Source organism: Haliaeetus leucocephalus, unplaced genomic scaffold, assembly GCF_000737465.1.
Source record: "Haliaeetus leucocephalus isolate CR32 unplaced genomic scaffold, Haliaeetus_leucocephalus-4.0 Scaffold206, whole genome shotgun sequence".
NCBI lineage: Eukaryota > Metazoa > Chordata > Aves > Accipitriformes > Accipitridae > Haliaeetus > Haliaeetus leucocephalus.
In genome coordinates this window covers 10,688,878-10,711,066 of record NW_010972642.1, presented here as the reverse complement: position 1 = coordinate 10,711,066, position 22,189 = coordinate 10,688,878, and the positions used below count along the sequence as shown (strand labels likewise).

The 22,189-nt window shown below is 43.5% G+C and overlaps 1 protein-coding gene across 1 annotated transcript in view; it reads left to right on the top strand.

Moving 5' to 3' along the window:
- The window catches only part of AKR1D1 (aldo-keto reductase family 1, member D1), a 40,283-nt gene that overhangs the window by 11,482 nt on the left and 6,612 nt on the right, over positions 1 to 22,189 (top strand). Inside the window, exons 3-7 of the mRNA XM_010566354.1 lie at positions 2,090 to 2,143; positions 9,913 to 10,080; positions 14,483 to 14,599; positions 19,039 to 19,116; positions 21,393 to 21,515. Of these exons, the coding sequence (XP_010564656.1) occupies positions 2,090 to 2,143; positions 9,913 to 10,080; positions 14,483 to 14,599; positions 19,039 to 19,116; positions 21,393 to 21,515 (540 nt within the window). The remainder of the gene's footprint in view (positions 1 to 2,089; positions 2,144 to 9,912; positions 10,081 to 14,482; positions 14,600 to 19,038; positions 19,117 to 21,392; positions 21,516 to 22,189) is intronic.

Sequence of the window (22,189 nt, the reverse complement as noted above, 5' to 3'; positions counted from 1 at the left end):
TGGCCGACACATAGCAACACGTGGCCTTTCAGGGTTGGGATTTCTGAGATGTTTCAGAGGGTGGCCTTATGTTCCCTTGGTCTCTGAGGATATCCTAAAACCATACTCCCAAGCTGAGATCTGTACTCTTGAGGCAAGGGCAGAAGGGAAGGAGGTACGTTGCTGCAGCCCAGGAAGAGAACTGTGCCTCATCTGCTACACGTCCTGGAAGGCTCCTTGCCTGCCTGTTAGTAAACTCTTTGCCTAGCCTTTGCGCTGAACGATATTTATCCTGAAACCATAAATCTGTAGCCAGATCACTCACTGACAAAGTCGTGACTCGGTTTCACACTAAACTAACTAAACCATACTCAGGTGGCGTGCCTTTCCTTTGGTGGCTTGTATCCTGGTGTTGAGCGATGCCCTCATTTCCTAATCTCTCAGATTTTACTCCTAATTCCTCGACTAAGTCACAGCTACTGTCAAGACCCAGTTGCCAAGAGAGGATAAAGGCAGGATTTCTTGGTATTTGGTCTCCAGATGCCTCGAGGAGGTGCAGTAGCGGGCGTCAGCTTTTAGCAGGTAGCAGAACAACATGGCTTTTGGGCAGGAGCGTGGCTGCTCACTGGAAACATTATCAAAAGCACTGTGAGTAAGCAGATACAGGAGAAGGAGTCTGCGTGAGGATTCAAGAAACTGCAGCAACTCTGGGCTCTACGATTGTCTTAATCCATCCCTGCTGTTTGCTACAGAGATGGCAAATATGCCAGAGGGTGAAGGATGAACCGATGAACACTTAAGATACTGCTTTCACAGATTGGACTTCTTATGGCAAATAAGTGAGGGTACAGAGTAGAAGAATGCACTAAATCAAAAGTGTCTCAAATTCTGCCTTCATCAATGACTTTTGCTAAAAGCTTAATGTTGCATGACGCATTTTAACTTTCCCTTTCATATATGCTTTAATGGCATATTTACCACCTACGAAAAAACAGAGTTCGTTTATCTTGCATTCGCCTTTTCTCCTCTGCCATACAAATTTTCTGTTCTGCCGCTGGAACAGTCTTTACACATTTCTGTGCCTTCAAGACTTCGTCTTCTTGGTGTTCAGCCATGACCTCTCCTCCCCTGCCTGCAACACCTCTTGATGCCTCAATTCTTGCTAGATCCCTGTAATCTCTTGTTATACAATGGAACATTTTTGGCTGCATAAAGGCAAGATTGCATCTTTATCTCATTAAGAAAGGAAAATTAAGTCATCTAATTAGAAAAAACAGGTAATCTGAAAAGGTAGCTGCTTTTTTCTGAAAAGTGACAGGATCAAAAACTCCTGGCTTTTGTGTACGAACTGTACTTTGACTGTTAGTGTCGGATTTTAAAGTAGGATTTGACAAAATTACTTATCACTCTCTGTCAAGCTGGAGGAAAGATTCTTACGTGCAACTTTCTTGAGGACACAAGCTCTGTTAGTATGACTTTGATTTGCACAAAACCCATGGCTTTGAGACACTGCTGAATTTGCAGAAAGGCTCATTTACCTCCATGTATCTTCTCTGCTGAAATCTCTGTGGTTCTTCATTTCTATGAATCCTGAAGCTTAATAGAAAACAAATTGATAGTATGACTAATCTCTACTTTGTGCCAATGGCTTCTGTGGTGTTTCCAGCTATGAACACAATTAGTGTGTAATCATGTGTGGCAGATTAAAAGCTGCATTTATTGAAATGGTCAACATGTAAAATTCCTGATGAGGATGGGCCCTGCCTCGTAGATGAGGGTGAATGAAAGACTAACTTCCTAGCTACAGATTTCATCAACCTACGGAGGACTTCTGAGCTAAATGGGCACAAAATTGCTAGTCCTGTAAAATAGTGTATTTTTTAGTTTGCTCTGAGGAGTAGATTGTGCTTAGAATTACTCCCCCCAAGCCTGAGCATGCCTTAAATTACATGCCTTCAAAAAAACTCTTCTTAAAAAGATAGAACCTCTAACCTACGCTGACATCTCAGCTGCTATGTGAAAACATTTTCAGACAACTCCAGAACAAAGAGACGGAGGACTTCTACTAATGAAACCATTGACAGCCAGATAATCGCCTGGCCCCGTGCAGCGATGCCTGCCTAATCCAAGCAGAGGCGCTGGCTCTTACAGCCAACCTGGCACCGCGTCACTTGGCTCCTGAGCGTGGTACCGACACATGCGATCTTGGACACCGCAAGAGTGCTCCAGAGGAAAATGTTCCCAGAGCAAGCTGACATTTAGGAGATGACAACTTTGTCTGGGAGTTGGTACGGCTTTCGGATAGTGGATATTAGATGCCAACATCACCCACCGAGCTACATGTCTGGCTATAACATAGGGTAGAATTGCGTTTAATCAGCCCAGATCCAAAACTAATAGAAGATTAATCCAGATAAGCTTTTAGGACAGTAGCACTACCCAAAACCTGTCATAGGGATTCTTGTTTGAAAAGTAACCAAACAGAAAGCAGACCTTTTCCATTCCATAGCTGCGTACTGCAGTGACAAGCGCTAGCTGTTTCAATATACCCCTCTTCCAAAAACTGCAAAGCTAGCTGTTACCAATGCAATAATACCAAGGCCAATTACTGGCACGCAAAAAAATTTTTTTTTTTTTTCTCTTTTCCTCTGGCTTTCTAAACGTGTTGGATTTTTAACCCTGCTCAAGAGCCACAGGGAAAGCCCTCCTAAGTAAATAAAAGTTATGAAGATTGTTTTACAGAAGATGAGACAGGGAATCACTGGCATTGTTGAAGGGGGGGAAAACTGAACCTCTACGAGTGAGTAATCTGAATTAACACAACTGAAAGATACGCTTTTTGGCAAGAACATTTAGAGCCCAATTTTCCAGACAAACCTCCATTTTCTAAAACGTCCCTGATTGACTCCATACGTTAAATATGGCCGTGCTCTCCCCTGTGTCCCTGATTCCCCACAGTTCTCTGAAGAACAGCGTAAGCATGTTCTTACAGTTCATACGGGAAGCTAACATCTGGGTTGTGTCTTCGGTTGACCTAGGAGGCCGCATTTGTCAAAACTTGACAACACTGTGCAGAAAATGCCTCTCTAGGCTTCATCAAAGCCAACTTTTGTTGGTTCAGCTAACTAGGTGGTGGAATTCCCCAAGTTTTACATCTGCCTTTGCAAACACTTCTTCGAACTGGCGCCAGAAACCTCTCCCCTTTAACTCTAGGGAATGAAGTAGAAGAACTACTGGCAACCTTTTCTTTCTCCTCTGTTATTGCACAAGCTGGTGCTTTATCTTTCCCTTGTACTTCATGAATCCTTGGAATTATATCTCTTGTCTGAAGGGTGTTTTGATAGCGTTCACCCTTCCAGTTAGACCCGTACTTTCCAGGGCTGGCCGCCTGAGTATTGTGTCCTCCAGCTCTTCAGGAAACTGTCCCAGTTGACCCCGCTGGCACTGTGAGCGCGGGACCCAGGTGTGCCCATCATTTGCTTGGTTTGCTTTAATCCTCTAGCTGCTGACAGAGAGGCACGGCAGCCCTTTAGCTTAGGTTTGCGTTAAGTGAATTTGCATCAAGTGAAAAGTTGCGGCAATCCTAAAACTGAGGATTCTGCAATCAAGTGGTAAAAATAACTCCAGCAGCCTCTGCCAGCTACAATAATAAGGCTTTCCTGAAGAAGCTTTGGCTAGCTCCTAGAATAACAATGTCACAGGAATTCAAGAAATGCTAAATCTACAGTTACGCAATCTAATTTCTGTTGTATGGCAATCAAACCTCACGCTCCAGGCCACTGACGGGACATAAGGCTAGAGGAGGAAGGCATCCCTTGTCCACGCTCATTCACGGCACGACACGAGGCAGCAAGCATCACCGTTCCCCCCATCTTCTCTGGGCGCATTTGCTGTCCTCCACTACCTAAGGCAACACACTGCCTGACATAAAGCAAAGCTCCGGGCCGGCCCAGCAGCTCGTGGCCCTCCGCGGTGCTCTCTGCCTCCGTTCTCAGCTCTACCTGCTTTTGCAGAAATCCCTTCCCTGGGTTTTGCTTCCTGGATGGCGGCTGCCAGCGCTTCCGGGGGATGGAAGCCAGGTTTTCCTGTGTACGAGAGAGAGGGATGTGCTGGCCGTTGCATTTTCCAAGAAAGAGGTGTACAGTACAGCTTCTCCTTTACAAGATTAAACAATTCTAAGAATGTACCCTTGTGTGGCTTATATCCTCTGGCTTTGTAAACTCAACCTGTGCTTTCCTGTAATGCCTTCAGTACACATGTTTTCTATGCTCTGTTCCTAACATCCTAAGCCAGTCCTCTTTGCCAGTTTGTCCGGAAAACAGGCAAATGGAAATAAGCAATTTGGCTTCTAGAAACTTGCATAAGAATCTGTGTGTGAGTGCCGAGCTCTGGCGAAGGAGGCTCTGAGCCCAGGAATGTACCTACTTTCTCCTTCCTGTATTTAGCTGACTAAGATTCCTAAACAGCGGCTCCACATCTTAAATTATAGGTTAGGACTGGAGCGCTGAGCCCACAGTTTGGATCTCTTGAGTAATTCAGCTGCAGCTAAATTCAGATTTTTCCAGGAGATGGCCCTGTCTCCCCCAACACCTCAAGCTCTTCCTCCCAGGATCATTATTCCCAGCTGAGGGACTGGATACCATTTGCACTAACCACGTGAGATGCTCGGGACTAAGGTAAATGGCTCCTTCTTTGAAGTTCTGCTTCCTCAGCTCTCACATGCTGCCGAGACCGGTGCACCTCTGTAAAGCTGCATATGTGAAATGAGGCAGAGCAGAACCTGGGAGCCTGAGTTAGACTGTTTTCCTTTACTGTATGCACTAATACAGAATAAATGACACTAGTGATGTTAAGACATTTATAAAAGCAGTACCTGTGGTAGCTGTTCACATGGTTTTGCAAGATTACAATCTGCCGCTAATGTGTCCTGTTACCTTTGCTTCGGAGGTAACCAGAATCCCTCTTTATCAGCTGGAAAGCTGATGGAAATTGCTGACCAGAAAAGGATACTATAGAAAAAAAACCAAAAGAATTGGAGGGCAGCTGAAAAGCGACACTAAATAACAGTAATGAGTAGGACAACCACTAACACTGCTAAGCAAATACTGTTCTACTTGAGAGGGAACAGTAAAATTCATGGGTATGCCTGCACAAAAAAATATTCTCCTGTGGCTTGGTCACATGCAATCATGAGCAAAACTGAAACCGTACATTTTCTATGGTAGGGGGAATAGTTTTTGACAAAATGGGATGTGATGGAAGGTGTCTGGAATAAACATTAAAAAATAAAAAAGTTCATGGTCTCAGGGGAAAAAGAGAGCAGACCCTTTCAGACAGGCAGAACTGATGAAGGACATTACTTTTTCAGACTCATAAAATGTGGTAACTGGCCAGTTGGCTACTTCATCTATGGAGAAAGGGCCAAATTGCTGCTTCCTTTCTTTCTTGCAGTGAAGGTGCAAACCTGAGTCTGCTCCCCTGCCCTTCTGCCCGATTCGTTTACCATGGAGCCTGAAGGCAACGGATACTGGTTTAATCTGTCATGCGTGGTGGTAAATCAGCAGGTTTACAAGCTATTGATTGATAGAGGGAATAATTGCGTGTGTTGTTTCCTTAAACTCTACAATCTTAAAAAGAACCTAGATGCTATTGAAGGAGTTATTAGTGACTGAGCGAGCGGTTCTAGTCAACCAAGCAGTTTTTCTTTTATCATAAAACATGTAATAAATTTAATACCTTTTCTGGCACAAATTAGTGACTGACTGTAAGAGCACTGAAGATAAAAATCTGACTTACAGTGTACAAGTGGTTATAAAATTCCAGTTCTAAAACAACAGTCCTTGATCAAAGTTGCATAGTTGCAGGGCACACTGATTAGAAGCTGAAACATTAATTACAGCTAAGGATCAGGCATACCTCTTATCTACGCTTAAATAAAAAGTAATAAAGAAGCAGAGATTTATCTTGAGGCCAAAGCGTCCTGAATTATTACTGACAAAGCACAACGACGTTTCAGTACATCATCTGGCAGGTGCTGCTCTAAACGTGAGCCCTGCTTATTTGGGAATGGTGCAAGAATAAAGGCCTACCTGAAATGAGCAGACAGCATAGGCAACCGCATTTTAGATAACGTGCGCTAGTGAGTATAACCCGCGGCAAGGAGGAGAAGGAGGAGGAGGAGGAGGAGGTCTGGCTTTCCCGATGAAGGTGGCTGCTCCGTGGCCAGGCAGCCTGGGAGGCACTGCACCATCAGCTGCTCTACTGAAGTGCTGACCCTCATCCAACACCATGAGATGTAAGAGCAGTCACATCACAAACTTCTACCTGCACTTCAGTAAAAGCTGGTTTTCAGTTGGTAATCTCTGATCTGGTCACTACTAAAGACACTATTTCCGTGAAAGACAGAAGAGATTAAGACACCTCAGGCTGAGCAGCAGGGTAGAGGGGAAAGATACAGGTTTGTGCCTTCTCTGATGGAAAGATGGATGAGCAGTGGTGATCTGAGTCATCCAGCTTTGATATGGCCTGTCAGGAAACAATGGAATAAGATGCGACACTTAAGGCAACACTTCTAAAAAAGTGGCAAAACCACAACATGACTAGCCTGTGCAACTCATCAGCACAGTTTACCACAGCCCATTACTGCAGGGTTTGGAAGGATTAGATATGTGAAATGATAGTTTCTCCATTAAAATGAAAATAAATATATGGTATAAAGTTTCCAGACTTGCAGATGTCCCAGGCCTTCAGCTGGGACAGTTCAATAGAGGCAGGATTTTCCAAAAACTGTTCCCTAGGTTGCCTTGCATTTTTATATGAAGCACCTTAGACCAGAATCTGTCAGAACTAATATACCACATCAGATGAAATGAACTAGTGCAATGAAAACATTTATATTTAATGTAAACCCATCTCCAGCCATTGGTAATCAAGGCCTGATCCAAAACAAGCCTCCTCAAGCCCCTAAAGAATAAGATTATACCTCGAGATGGAAGAGTCTTTCACAAGATTATTTGTACAGATGTGTGTAAGTCCCATGCAAAAGACTAAGAAATACATAGAAGTTCAGCTCTAGCATAAGTTAACTGATTCAGCCAAAGGCAATCGCAGTAACTGCAAGCTTTCTCATTTTCCTCTATTCCACTCTCCTCCCAAATATGCAATTAATACCATTCCTTGATATGTGAGACTCTACCTTTCTTCATCTTTTCTTTCTGCTTTTGTTACTGACCAAACTGGCCCTGGTGTTTGAGAAAAGGCGCAACTTAATAATCAACATTTTCTTGCTTGGTTGAGTTTAGTTTACGGCTTCAGGAAACAACTGGGAACAGTGTTCATGCAATCTCTCAAGAGCGCAAAGAGAAGAGAGAGAAAATTCTAGGATCAGGTCCGCACCCTGTTTTCAGGCTCTTCAACAAAATGGAAAAAGTTAAAAAAAGAAGAAAGCTTTTCTTTTTAAAATCTGTATTAATGTAATGCATCACTGTACTCTAAATGGTCTGCTTTCATATACTTGAATGATAGAAGTCAAATAGGCTGAAGCAATCAGAGTCACACTGTTTGAAAAATCAGGTTTCACAGAGAAAACACTGATTGCACTTTAAAAATATATTTCTCTTTTGGATAACTAGTCGTCACTTAGACTTGAGCTCACAAGACCTTTAAGCTGAGCCCCATTGCTCTGTGCTAGTCAGCCTGAGCTTTGCAACCGCGGCTACAGCCCCGTGCAGCTCATTGCCGAGACGGAGGTCTGAGGTTACTGTCATCAGTAACTGCAGGCTTGTAGTACCCGTGTCAGAGCTTTTTGCCTGCTGCCTTCCTCAAATCCTTCCTTGCAGGTTCAGGCAGGGACAAAGAAGCGAACATGTTGGAAGTTGTCGCTGCTCCATGCCTCGCGCTTCTGTAATGCTGCCTGACATGCCCTGAGTGAAAACTAGCCATTGACTGCACCTGGAAGGCTTTTAGCTGCCGTGGTCTTCATGACATCCTAATAACAACTAGGAAAGGGCCCTGGCAGGGGCTGAGCATGCCTCTGGGAGGCTCCCAAATGAAAGCAGCAAAGCATTCAGACAAGTGTTTCATTGTCTCTCTCAATTAAGCAGACAATACTACATCGGCACTGCTGTAAATACTTTAGCGTGCCAAATTGTGCCGTTTTGCCTCTCAGCCCTCACTCACGTCTGTAATAAATCAGGGCAAGCGTGAGCAGCTTTACATTTTAAGTAACCTTTAGGCACTGTGTGCTGGAGCAGAAAGTCCCCCCTGAGCCTCAACAGAAGTTGGTCCAGCCATGTCGATAGCAGCCAGCCCAGATGGGACACTGAAGAGCAGAGCAAGCAGGCTGGGATATGGTCCCATTACCCCAGAATAATCTGCCACCAGCCTATAGCTCTGGGACTGAAAGACAGGGAGGTTGACCCCCATGTGTCTTCAGCAGTCCTTCACAGATCTTTCTTCCACGAATGTGGAAGGGCAGACCAGTGTCCTTAGTCGCTGCAGCAACCTGTGGAAGTCGAGTTTCACATCTAGTTCAGCAGGTGATGGAAGAGCAGATGCTTATTTTATGGCAAAATCCTGGACAGCCAAGCCAGTGGCTGCTGTAAAAGGGCAGCTTGGAGGGACAGGGGGGAGACTGATTGCTGTGGTAAAACGTGGTCCTTCCCAACAGCACCTGTTGCCAGTCCTGCTTGCCTTTCCTTGGCATCAGCAAAACCAACAAATTTGACATCCTCTCTTCATACTCTGCCTCATTTCCAGATGTCTCTGGCATCTGTTTTCTTCATAGGAGAAGCAGTACGGTCTTGGCCCTTCACTCAGAGGTAGCAAAATTCACCTCTTGCCGTTTGCTGCTGGCACACGGCAGCACAGCAGAGCAGGTTGACTGACTCTATTCCAGTTTTCCTTTAAGCGAATCAGATGTCCCTGTTCCAGCAGAGCAATGCCTATGAAAAGGGTGGGAGAATAGTGTTACCACATGTCGCTGAGAGCCCTTCACTACTACTCCTTAGAGCTGCCCTCTTGTTATGCAAAATGTGGCAACAGTAAGATGTTTTCAGTACAATTTCAGTAACCAGCCAAATTACTTCAGTGACCAGTCTTATGCTTTTTTGCTTGGTTTGGCCTATGCGTATTTTGCTTGCCACATTGGCTAATGGAAAATATGACTGTTCTGAAAAAACAAGCTTACTCTGAATTTCAGCACAGATGTGTAAACATAAGTGCAGCACACAGTACAAAATTGCCACTTGGACTTAAGAGGTTTCTTGGGCTCATCTTAAACTGAAGCAGTAAGATGTATACAAATGCACAGCAAAGCATCTGCTGGTTCTTAGCCACATGGTAAAGCAACTGTCCAGAACTGGGAATACTAGTAGACAGTCCTAAGTTATCACCCTTTGGATTGTGATACTACCAATGGTAAGCTGATTTGAGGAGAAAGAAGTCAAATCCAAATTCCTGCTCTGCTGAAAGCTCTACTGGGCCATAAGATATTCAGACAGACTGATCAGGCAGGTTGTTGACCAGCTCTGCTCAACGAAAAGATCCTCTTCCACTTCAGTAAGGGATTTTATCAAATGGCTGCTGTAGGAAAGCCCTTGCTCTCTAGATAAGAAATTCTGAAATAATTTTCATATAAAATACATTTAATTCTACTTTCTGAGGACTCTAGTACTCTCTTTCCCAGACACACAGAGAATTTTTTTTGCTTTGCTCCATTTTCCAGTCTAGTTCCAAATTCGTGCCAGTTTTGAAGAAAAGTGCACAGCACATTTTTATTCAGAAGTTGAAACACAGGTGTCTGGGGAGGTAAGGGATAGTTAGACTGGATGAACTACAGCACGAACCTTGTGCAAATCTCAGGGATGCTATAGCATTGCAGGAGAGACTAGCAGGAGGCTGAAACTATGTTTATTCTTTTTCTTCTCCCATTAGACTCCCAAAGGTTCCTGTTTGGAGTCAGTGAAGATTGCCATCGATACTGGTTACCGGCATATCGACGGTGCCTTTGTCTACTACAATGAGCATGAAGTGGGACAAGCCATCCGGGAGAAGATTGCTGAAGGAAGGATCAACCGAGAAGACATTTTTTACTGTGGCAAGGTGAGAAGCTGCGCTCAGATTATTTACACTAAATCCAGGATTTCTGTGAATGGGCTTTCTTAAGAATGCCAGTGGTCAACATCTGGCATGCTTCCAGATCCAACATTATTTTTCTTTCCTAGTATTACCATAATGCCACAGAGCTTTATGAGCACTGGGTTTGCTCTTAAGCACAGGAATCACTGTTGTTCTCAGTTTAAAGCTCTGTTGGCAACGGGAACCATGCAGCATCCATTCTGTCTAGTACTGTAGGTATCTGCAAGTTTAGACCATTGCTACACTCAGCGGTGCTGCCTAAGCTGTTACCGTCCCACGTGTTGTGCCAGCATGCCCATTTGTATAGTCACACACAGAGCCTGATCTGGACAATGAGCCTGCAAATGAGTTATTTTCTGTTAGAGCAACTCCCCGTACAGGTTTGCTGTGAGATTGCACAATGAAAGGGGGGGGAGCAAGCACGTGCATGCAAGTGTCTGTGTATGGGAGAACAGCAAGTGCTTACATCAGTACTACTGCCAGAAAATTACTCATCAAACTACACCCTTAGTTACTGTATCACTTGTCATTAAAAAGTTCTAGAATGATGAATCAACTTACTTGGAGAGAAGACATCATCACACTTCTGCTCTAGAGCAACGAGGCTGGAGTAATGCATGAGCTAGTTAATGCTTTAAATTCTTAGCTGTAAGAGTCGAATCTCTTGTAGAAGAATACAATTCTGTGTCCGATGAAGTGTCTGACAAAAACTGTTACAACTACAATGACTATATCCCAGGTATAAGAGAGAGAGAGCTCATTGCACATTGCAGAATAAAGATCAGATGGCCCCAGAAAATTCATGGTGCTTGTCCAGTTTCTAATGGAGTTTATGGCCTCAAGTTCCCCTTCCTGCAGTGCTTCTTTGAACATATCAGCTTCATATTTTCCCTTTCTCCTTTCCCAAATAAGACATAATCCACAAAAGTTAGTCAACAGCCTTGGAAATAAATACCACGGTTCCTAGAGTGAAAGATCCCATGGGATAAAAGGCCCATTTTACTGTGAGAAATTTAGTTAAGCTTTATGATCTGGGAAACTAAGCTTTGGATTGGGTAGTTTGCAGACCAAGTGGATTTTCAGCAGCTATAGACCAATTTCCAAGTACAGCAATTTCCAATCTGTAAAATATGCAACTCTTTTCCAAGTTCCCTCCTTGGTTCTACTGGTAACAACCTTGCCATCCTGAGAAAAGCTTCACGTCATCAAATTTTCCACCTTTATCAGGGTAGTCTCTAAGGCTCTCATATGCCAACGATCTTGATTTGGATTGGTCAAAACATTTTGTTACAACTGCTTTATAGTTTCATTACTGCAAATTACCAGTAATATTTCAAATCAAAACCACAAAGTTGTGCCAAAAGTTTAGAACCAGATGTCCTAACAATTTTGAGTCTTTTAACTTTCCCAACTGCTTCCCCTGCAGTTTATTTTCCCATATAAACCTTTAGGTTCTGTGAAAGTGCTCTCTTGGTAAAATTTCCAAACTTACTTTATTTATTAAGCCTTTCTATATTCAGTTGTCTGATCTAATCACTAGAGGATTTTCCTAGTTGATAATCACTACTTAAACATTGAGCCCTCTGTGAAACTACATTTGATTTCTTGATTAAGTTCAGTTGTTCCCTAAACTGCAGATCCTGCAAGCCACAGGGCTGCAACACACAGTACCGTGAGAGTCAACGCCTGTGGTTCCAGCTTGTTTTCTGACTGTGAGATGGGACACACGTGGATTTATCTTTCTGTTGTGTCTTGTTTGTGCTTGACAAAACTTCAGGCACTCAGGGTGATAGTTCATTAGAGCATCTCTGTAGTCTTTAAGGAGTTCAAAGGCAAAAGTGGAAAATATTCTGCAACCAATTCAATCCATCACAATCCAGAATTTTCACAGGTTTCACTGAACATTTTCACAGCAGTTCTGAACTTCCCTTGAGGAGTGGGACTGGATGTCCCTTGCCTTATGAGCTTATGTATCTTTAGCTTTATGTACCTCACAGACTTATATGTCTTCTGAACTACAGGCAAGTATCAAGCCCCGGGTAGATACATCAGCCATTGATTGGTAACTGACTGATATGAACTGTTGCATCTTCTGGGAAACACGGCAGATCCAGCAGACCATTCTTGTAAGCAGTCTGCACAACAAAAGTTGGTTTTGTTTTCAGCCTTACTGACATCAGAAGTACTGAAAATTCCCAAGACCCTTCAGACTCAAGCCCCTCCTGCAGATCTTTCCTTAAACAAAGATGATGCAAATTGAAAGCTGGTCCATCAGCAGGGACTGACAAGAACAGCCCCGCCGAGTGGCAGCGTTACTGGAATAGCGACTTGGTGCAACTGGGCTGCATCTGCCAGTTGAAATCCTCAGCACTTGCACTTGGCTCTTGCTGCTGGCTGGCTGATCAGGCAGAGCAGCTCAGCATCCAGAAATTTTAGAGGTTTTATATCAACTGCCAACATCTCGCTTGGCTTATATAGCAAGACCTTTTTGGTCTCCTCTTTCATCCCAGGATATTTCTTTCATTAAACTAGAAGTAACATTTCCAAGAAATGTGGTGTCCTGAAATGCCAAAGCCAGCTGGCAGCCTTGACTGCTCAAATGTCTACATGGGTTCTACTTAGGTAGATAATACAATAACTTGTACAAATCATGAAAACAGTTATGAAACTCTTAAGTTTCCATGGCATCTATGTATTAACATAGTACAAATGTTTGCTATTTCTAAAGGCTGTTTCTTTAGAACCTCTGCAGTTTTTTTAAAGAGAAGTATATTCACTGGCAAGTACTGAGCTCAATAGCACTGGACTAGAAAGGGCGCTCGGAAAAACTGCTTCTAAACTATCAACATACCTCAGGTTACTAAATTTCTAAAACACAGTAACGAAGCAAAGTAAACATGAAGGGTATACAGACTCATTTCCTTACCTATATTTAAGTCCAAAACAACATCTTATTTTACATGTAAAATGCTTAATAACCACCCAGGCCAAAGGCTTTCAGGAAATCCAGTGGAACAGCTTAAAACTCTGCAGAAGGCCTGGTATGAATTTCCAGGTGCCAAACTCTGTTTTGGTTTGTCAGCCTAGGGCAGGGGTCAGACATGCTGCTCTCAGTACAACTGAACTTCAAGATAATGTGTCCTTGCCTCTGCTGGCAGAACTGAGCAGATAGTTATTCCCCAGGAAAACAATAATCTAGTTTAAAAAAAATAAAAAACATCTAAAATACTTTAAAACTTACCCAGGCTATGTCCTTTGACACCTATAATCATTATCTTCTCCTGAAAATGGCAATTCAAGTGGTTTGTGTCTCAAGAATTACTTCATTCTATACATTGGCATGTGGCGACTGCCAGCTTTGGTAGCAGAACTGGCTAGGCAATGACCGTACCAATAAACAGCAGATTTTTCCAGCCAATAAAGGTGCCAAAACCCTCAACATGACTCTACATGTCAGTTTTATGCATTGAAAAAAAGAAGATAAAATAGCCCAGCTTATTGTGTGCAAACAAATGGCACTTTAAACCTTCTATTGTGTGTTAATTCTGATTTTTGTCAATTTTAACTGCAGCAATCAGTTTACAAAGAGCTCTTGGTTACTAATTACCATGCTATGGTTTTATTCTTGCAAGAGATTTGCATCAGCAGAGTTCAGTTAGAGACAGTACTGAAACCTAATCAACTAAGCACACTCCATAGCAACCTCAGGGCATAACTCCCTAAGGAAGCAGTTGTGATTAAAGAGGCTGAAAAGGCTGTGCTTTAACTAGTCACACCTGCATTACAGTAACTAAACAATAATACATCTCTCAGTGGGGGGGGCGGTATAAATTAAAACTTCCCTAGGTCAGGCAGTCACTCAGGCTCCATGACCACAGGAGAAAACCAAAAGATTCTCTTTGTGCCGGGTGCTTGGCTGTTCAACAGCTAACTCGCATGATCTGAGCTTCTGCCTTCAAGCATAAAACTGACCACAGATTCCTTGTGGGAGCAAAGTTTTCCAGTGAAAGCATATGCTTGGAAAGCTCATAAAACAAAAGGAATCTGCCTAAGTTCATTGAGCAACAGTTTGCAATATACTCAACTCAGAAGAACCTGTCTTGTAATAAACAAATAGGTAATGGCTTTACCGGGGCAGTCCTGGGCCAGGATTCTTGCCTTAACCTCTACATCTGCCTCTGGCAGAGGACAGGGAAATGCCCCTCACCTTTGTCTTGCAGTGATGTAGACCACGATGTCTTTGCACTTGTGCTTAACTGGCTCTGTCAGAAGGACAAGGGGGGGGTGTGTGTAGATGGGGTGTCAGCTGGAGGATGCTTACTGTTCCTCCTGGCACCCAAAAAAGAGCCTGTGCTTGCCTCCCCAGCTGTGGAATACCTGCCACCCCCCAGAGCTGGTGCGTCCCACGCTGGAGAAAACCCTGAAGATCCTGCAGCTGGACTACGTTGACCTCTACATTATTGAGCTGCCAATGGCTTTCAAGGTAAAAAGAAAAATTGCCTGAAAAAAGTGCATGATTGGCTTGAGCCAAGGTCTCCATCTAGCATCTTCCTTGCAGCTTCCAGTCCATGTTGAAAATAGTACCTTGGCCAGATAATGTTTGATATATACTGCATGCATACATTTCTGTGCACTACCCACACAAAGAGAGGCTTATAGGTGGTGTGGAAACAGTTACTGACAGCTGTTGCACGGGGTCTCTCCACTAGAAGGACAGGTCTCCTAACTGGGGTTGAACACTCCCTGTGCTGAAGAATTACTGTAGCTGAAGCAGGACATGTGTCTTAATCCTCTCTGAGCCATGAAGAGGGAGTCACTGGAAGAAAGTGGTTATACAAGCAGTGAAGGGCTAGGGGCAAAGTTTGGAAGGGAGAGGGAAAGAGGGAAAAGCCATCAAGTTGATTTCCTTACTCTGTCCCAAACCCCAAATAGCCTCAGTAGTATTAAAGCCACTGGGCAAATCGTGGTTATGATCATAATCTCCTTAATTCCAGTGCTCCCCTCAGACAACTTCAGTAGATCACAGCTGATCCCAGACATGGGTTGTCCATCTTTCACTCTCAAAAGTTAAAGCCTGATATTCCTTCAGACTGCTGGCTCTGGGCAACTTGTAGCCAAAACCTTTGAATGCAAGGAGCTCGCATCAGACTTGCACGCCTCCCTTGCAACAAGCTCTCAGAAGTCCCCAAACTTTCTGGTTTCACAGCCATTTGTACCTTGCTTTACAATTTTTCTCTGCAAGTACATGATATAAAGCCAAATTAAATAATACTGAAATTAGAAGAACAAGGTTCAAAACATATTTAAGTAGTTTTGAACCAATTAAATCCTTTTTCTTAGAGAGAATAGAGTCATGCAGTTAGCTGGCTAATTGTTTCTGTGAGATGTTTAAGCTCTAAACTGGCCTCTTTTTGCAAGAAGGGTAGTTCTCTGATTATTAAAATTATATTCTGCTATGGACTCCAAACTGCCAGAGGCATCAGATAGGAAGCAATTTACCAATGAAGCAATCACCTTAGACCTTCAGTTCCTTTTTCCCCAAGGAAGCCATATCCCACTAAGACCTGTATAGAAGTAACTGGACTCAGATTTTAAAACTATTTATATGGTCCCATGTATGGAATCCTTTTGGGTACATTTTTAAAAATTTCCCACCACTTTCAATTTCCTGTTTCCCTTTGTTTGTGTTTGTATTCTCTAGTAGTTCATTCTCCCACATGGCGAAGGTCATTGTCTCACAATATAAAGTTATAGACAGCTGGCTTTAAAGTAATGTACATCTGACTCCCTGAGGCCTGTATCAACAATCTGAGTTGTTAAAGGAGTAGCAGTCCTAGAGATTCATTCACGTCCCCTGTGAGAGGAGAGAAAAAAAGAAGTCGCTTTCTGCCTGAAAAATATACATTTTTCTGTGCCAAAGACAAAAAGGAAAACCCCCACCCTTTTGCAGTCGTGACCGGTTTCCTTCCTTTGCTCCCTTTCTCACAAATACACCCATCCCGCATGCGATGCTTGCCTTTGGTGAGGAGCGTGCAAGTGTAAGGTTAACAAACCCCTACTCTGCCCTAGTCTGCAAACGTTGGTGCTTTCCTGTCTCGCAAAAAGCCTTCTAGCAAAAGCAGTCTTTGCTTGAAAGCAGTGAAGTACTTGAGACAAAATTTACAGTCCCAGTCTGAAACCGGTAAGAGACGTGCCCCTGCAGAACCCAGCGGTGCAAACTGTTACAGGGGCTTTTAGACAGAGCAAGAGGAATCTGTTTTCGGAGAGCACCGCTCAGAGGAGGAAAGCCCCACCGTGCCAGCACTTTTGGGTGGATCAAGAACGGCTGACATCTGGGGTGACATTACTCACTGGCCTACCAACATTAGCCCACAACTCTCTATTCTTCCCTCATGCAGATTGCCTGTTCAGGACTGTTGTCCTTCCTCCCCTTAGCCCAGTGGTGGTGCTCAGCCCCTCTGCCCTACCTTCAGCGGGAAGAGGTCTCCTCCGCGCCACCACGTGCCCCCTGCCTGGGGAGCTCATACCCCCTGGCAGGTTTTCTAGGGGGCATTGCTCAGATCACTCATCCATCAGGAAGCAGCTATCTGTGCACTAAATGATCTCCAGATCCCTCCCAACTGAATTATTCTGTGATCTAGCAGGAAAGCCTTACATTGAACAAGTCTCAGCCAAGTATCATCTTGTCATTTTAAGAGAACAAATCAAAACAGACCAATGGCCTCACAATTTGACTTCCTATTGCCTTCTGTTCATACAATAGGCCATCACAAGTTGTTAAAATTGCTCTCTTGAGAAAGCCCACTTGTCAAAGACCATTTTGGGAACGCGATGGGATGTACAGACCTGTCTTCCTGCATCTGTGTTGGTGAGGAAATTATTACAATGGGAGCAGGGCTTTTCCTCTCAGCGGTTACCAACTACTGTGCTTTAAATATGTGAGTCATCTGGTAGCTTTTGGAGTGCCTCCAGACTTTGAACAGGATATGATATGATGTGATCCCTGCATAGTGGCGGTGACTGTACAGTGTTGTCCCACTTACTTCAGTACTCATATGGCAGCATGGTAGGAAGACACCCTACGTTCAGTCTAAGGTGCATGGCTATCTCCAAGAGAACAGCATTTGTGGGAATGACTGGTGAGGTGTAGTCCATGGGAACTCCAAGCTGAGAAATATGACCAACTTCTTTCAGACCTTTTCAAAGACCTAGTAACCACCATCCTGTCACCATCAAAACACTGCCTTTCTCTCAGCACTTTATCCCTCTTTATCCAACTGCAGACAGTCCTTCCATTCAGGAACTCCCTGGCATAAAAAGAAGGTAGCTTGGCAGAGAAAGTATTGCCTGGAGACTATTGAGCAGAGACAATTCTACTTCAACACCTTGTGCAGTTCCCTGGAGGCAGGAGGATAAAATCCACAATAGCTTGCACCACTTATGTCAGTCAAGATAAGTTCATCTTCAAGCACCACTCATCCTAATTTTGTTCACTTTTTAGAACACAGGTGATAGAAATAGAGGAAAATGGGGGGATGATAAATTAGCTAATGTAGTTGCTGCCTATTGGCTACTATAAAAAAAGTAACGTTGAACAGAAGTTAATGAATTAGAAGCGGAACAGAGTAAAAAGATCTTGAATTCAGACTCATCCCCTGAACACAAAGTCCAGCTGCTATGCATTGAGCTTGCAGCCCTTGGAGAGTCTGCTGGGATATCATGGGGATGAATGGTTTGTTCCAAAATACTGTGGGGTGGTTTTGTAAATAGGGCTTCTCCACCTCAAGTTATGATGACAAACAGTTTGCCTTCTATTAGAGAACTATACCCAACAGCCACCTACCCCCTTCTAGTCAAGACTGGGTTTTGGGGGTTTTTTTTCAGCAAGTCACAGCCACAAAGGCAACAAGTCATCTTAGTGGAATTCATTGAGGAAAACCAGCACATTTGAAGGAGACAGGCTTATGACTGTAACTTAGACTTTGGCCTCTGAAATCTGAGGTTGTGTTTTCCTTAGTCTCACTTTTCCCATGAAATGACTTGAATTTGAACTTCTTGACTGAATTGGGAGGCGCCAGTTACTGATCATATTAGTCACAGCTGCGTGTTACCAAGGAGTTACCATGTCAACATCTTGTACCCAGGCCTTTGAAATGTAGCAGTTTGCAGTCAGATCAAATGTCAAACAACACTGTAGCGGTTTTTTTATAAAAAGTGAAATTGTGATCAGACAAAAGGGAGGGAGGTGTTAATGCATTGCCTGCAACAGCAGTGAAATGACCAGCAAATAAGAGAAAGCTGTGCTCGTGAGATCAGCTCATAACTCATCTCTGAAGTCTTGTTTATAGGGTACAGAGATAGGAAGAAAGAGTTCCTACTGCCCACAGAAAGGGGGATAATGCATTTAAGAGCTCCACAGCCTGTACTATAGCTACACACGTAGCCCTCTACTAGTAGTGAGTAGCTCTTGGAAATGGTCCCTCCAACTTCTGGGAGCTAGACTGAGCTGGTACTCTTCCCAGGTGCCTAGAACAGCAGCAGGATCAGGGAAAGGGCTGGGAAGAAAGGAGGGAAGAAGTGGAAGAGAATACAGGTTGATACTCTAACCCAGCCCTTTGGAAGGAAACCAGTCCTTTGGATGCCATAACGTAAAAGTTGAAAGTTTACTGAAAAACAAGGCCATCCACGAAATCCTGAGTGTGCGCTCATGTGACCGCTCAGAAGTGTATCCAAGGATGATCTAGCAGCGGAGGATGTGGTAAGCCCAGCATGAATGACCTGTTGAACTTAGGGTGTTTCAGAAAGCTTTTGAATTTTTTTGTTTGTTTGTTTGCTAGTAGAAACAGAGTCTGTGGAAAAAATCTTTGCCCTAAGAAGTGAAAATTTTTCTTTAAAGCACAAAAGTGTGGTTTTACTTTTCAGCCTGGAGATGCAATCTACCCAAAAGATGAAAATGGAAAATTTATCTACCATGAGACAGACTTATGTGCCACTTGGGAGGTAAGCAAACACAACATCCATCCATATACACTTTAAAAACACAGGCCCTCATTCTCAGTTTTACTTGTGGCCTTCATAAACAGAGCTGAAGCATACTGACAGGGTAAATGGATCAAATTCTACTAGCTCCATGGATAAATTTTACTTCTATCCCTAAGGATGCTGCTTGTTGCTATCACTTAATTATTTTTATAACAAAATTAAACATTGTTGAAATATCTGACATCCACATTCCTTCCTTCAGAAAGTGCACTCTACATTTGGTAGTTGAGGTATCTGTAGGTTTTTACCAATCTCTCCTCTTTATCAGATCTTTACAGCAAGAGAAAGTTGGAGCCCTAAGAAATGCTCAGAAAAAGAGAAAGGTTTTCACCTTCAAGAAAAAAAAAACAAAACAAAACAGAATTTTCCCTACAGCTCACCATAAAAAAACCCTAAAAAACAAAAAAAAAAAAACCAAAAACCAGACACACACAAAAAAAAAAACCCAAGAAGAAAAAAAAAAACAAAACCAAAACCCTTGCCATCAGAACAAGTTCACTCACTTCTAAATTTTATTATCAGATGAGAACACAAGGTTTTTCTTCTAAGAAAGCTTGAAGGGAAGTAGCATTTGCCTGAAAGATTGCATCCTAAATTTGTGATGCGCTCTAGTCCTATAGCCAGCTGTCTCCTTAAGCCTGCTGCCACTTGGCTTCAGGATCTCAGGTAAGGCAGAAAGTGACATTAGCAGTCTCCTCATGTTCCCACCTTTCGAAGCCTTGGACGCTCCAATTCATGGCCAAAGCTGGTCAGCTCCACCAGGTCTGCTGCAAAAGCATCACTAATTCAGCCCAGTTCACACCAGGAGTGATAACATGGGCTACTACAGGCTTCGCTTCAGTTTGCGCCATCCAGAGCCTGATAGTCATGTCTCAGTTTAGCTCTATTCGAGGTGCAGCAGATAAAGATGGGGAATGGGTGAAATTCTGAGTGAAAGTTCAGGGTGGGAAAGAGCCCGGAGCGGGCTTAGGCTTTCCCCTGGCAACTGAGCCACCCAGGCTGGGTCTCAGGGGGAACGGCGACTTCCATGTTAGCTGTTTATGTTACTCTTGTCTTTGACTGATGCAGTTCAGTCCTCTCTTTCACAGGCTAGTTGCTCAAACGTTGAAAGCAACAGCAGTCCGAACGCTGTTATGTTTTTCCCTTCAAGCTAGTGCTTATTGTAAAGGATATATTGCAGCAGGTTGCTCTCTTCAGCTAATAAGCCAAGAGAAAAATAGGTGGTGGCGAGTGCCTGCAAATAATAGCATCAATCTAAATAAAACTGGCTAAACTCAATCCAGATAACTTCACTCTCTCCGTATGGTGCTAGCAGGCAAAAATGGCTCCAGATGACTGTATTTGCTGACTTGTCACTGAGTGATACAAAGCATATGAGGCCAGCTAGAGGTCATCAAATACACGGTGCCTCTTACCTCCCTGCTTTCAGCTCCTGTGAGGCACAAAGGAATAACAAAACCAGCAGGAGAGGCATCCAGCTCCACGGTGCGTTCTGCTCTGCCTCAAACAGGCACCGAATCATTTGTGTGCAGAGTTTCTGGGAGCAAAGGGGAAGACCATAGGAAAGGACCCTCTTTCCCCTTAATAACCCAGCAGATGAAGCTAATGAAGACCAGGGCATGTATTCATATGCAGTATTCATAAGGTTTTTCTCAGCTATTAGGATTTATCTGAAGTGCAGAATATTTAGAATTCCTCTCTCCCCCCTTTTTTTTCTACTTTATACTGTATTGGAAGTATTCTGTGCTGGTTTTGTGATGTGCCTTGCCAGATATTTAGAGGATATCACTGGACAGAGACTTCATATGAAAAACTATCATACAATCAAAAGGAATAAATTGACTTATCAGGAAAGCAATCTGTTTTGTTCACCCTCCCTTCTCCAGCTTTGAGGCAGTGCTAAAGCAGCATAAAGTAAGCAAAACTCGTTGAAAGCAGATGTCTGGCACTTAGTTATCTGTATCTCAGATTAATCTTTCTGCTCTCCAGACAAATTCTACTTTCACAGGAGGTATAAAATATTAGGGTTTGGTCTGGAAGGTGAGTCCACGTGGGAACGGAGTTTAGAATAGCGGGACAGCATCAGCCCTCGTGCTAATAGAGCTATTAGTTCTGCTGCAGCAAAGATTATTCTGCAGTCTCAAGAATGGTCTATCTTCCACCTATCTCTAAACACATGCTCCAAGGAATCAACTCAACACGTGGGACTCCACTGGTCTTTGCTTTCTTTGCAGGCTATGGAAGCATGTAAAGATGCAGGCTTGGCAAAGTCTATTGGAGTATCCAATTTCAACCGCAGGCAGCTGGAGATGATCCTGAACAAGCCAGGACTTAAGTACAAACCTGTCAGCAACCAGGTACGAGGTTGGGGCAACCCTGGAAGGTGAGGGCAGTGCCTGCCATGGTGCCACTGCCCTGTAGGGAACGCAGAGCCTAAGCCACCGGGTGCAGAAAGGTGACGTATGCTTTGCCACAGATGCTGCCCTCCATACTACCACACTTCCATTTCTACCTTGAAAATATTATTCATCCTATCTAGGCTAAAGATAAATATTTGAAGGTGCTGGAACAATCACTCTCCTCAGTTCCTGCTCCAGGACTATAAAACTGGTGCCTCTGTGCCAAAGCTCCGTAACAGGGTTGAATGCTGAGTCAATGCAAGTCTTAAATCTCTGCCATGGACCTTACTTCAAGTCCAAAAAATTCCCAAGATAAACCATTCAGAGCTAACTAGTCCTCAATGAAGCCATGTCTACCTCAGCTAACACTGAGTCAAAACAACCCTAAGTATCAGGAATCCTGAGGCACTCTAAGTTTCCCAAGTTTAAAAGACATTAGAAGTAACTCCTGAATTTCCTGTACTTGCTCTCTTGTGCATTTCCTATAAGACATCAGTAGGAGTTAGAGAAAAACCTAAATTAAAGAGGAGACCCCATTAAGCACCAGACTTGAGCTGAACAAGCCCATGAAGATGACAGGCATGTCTGACTTGAATTACAGTAGCGGGGCTCAGAGAAGGGGGTAAGTGGCA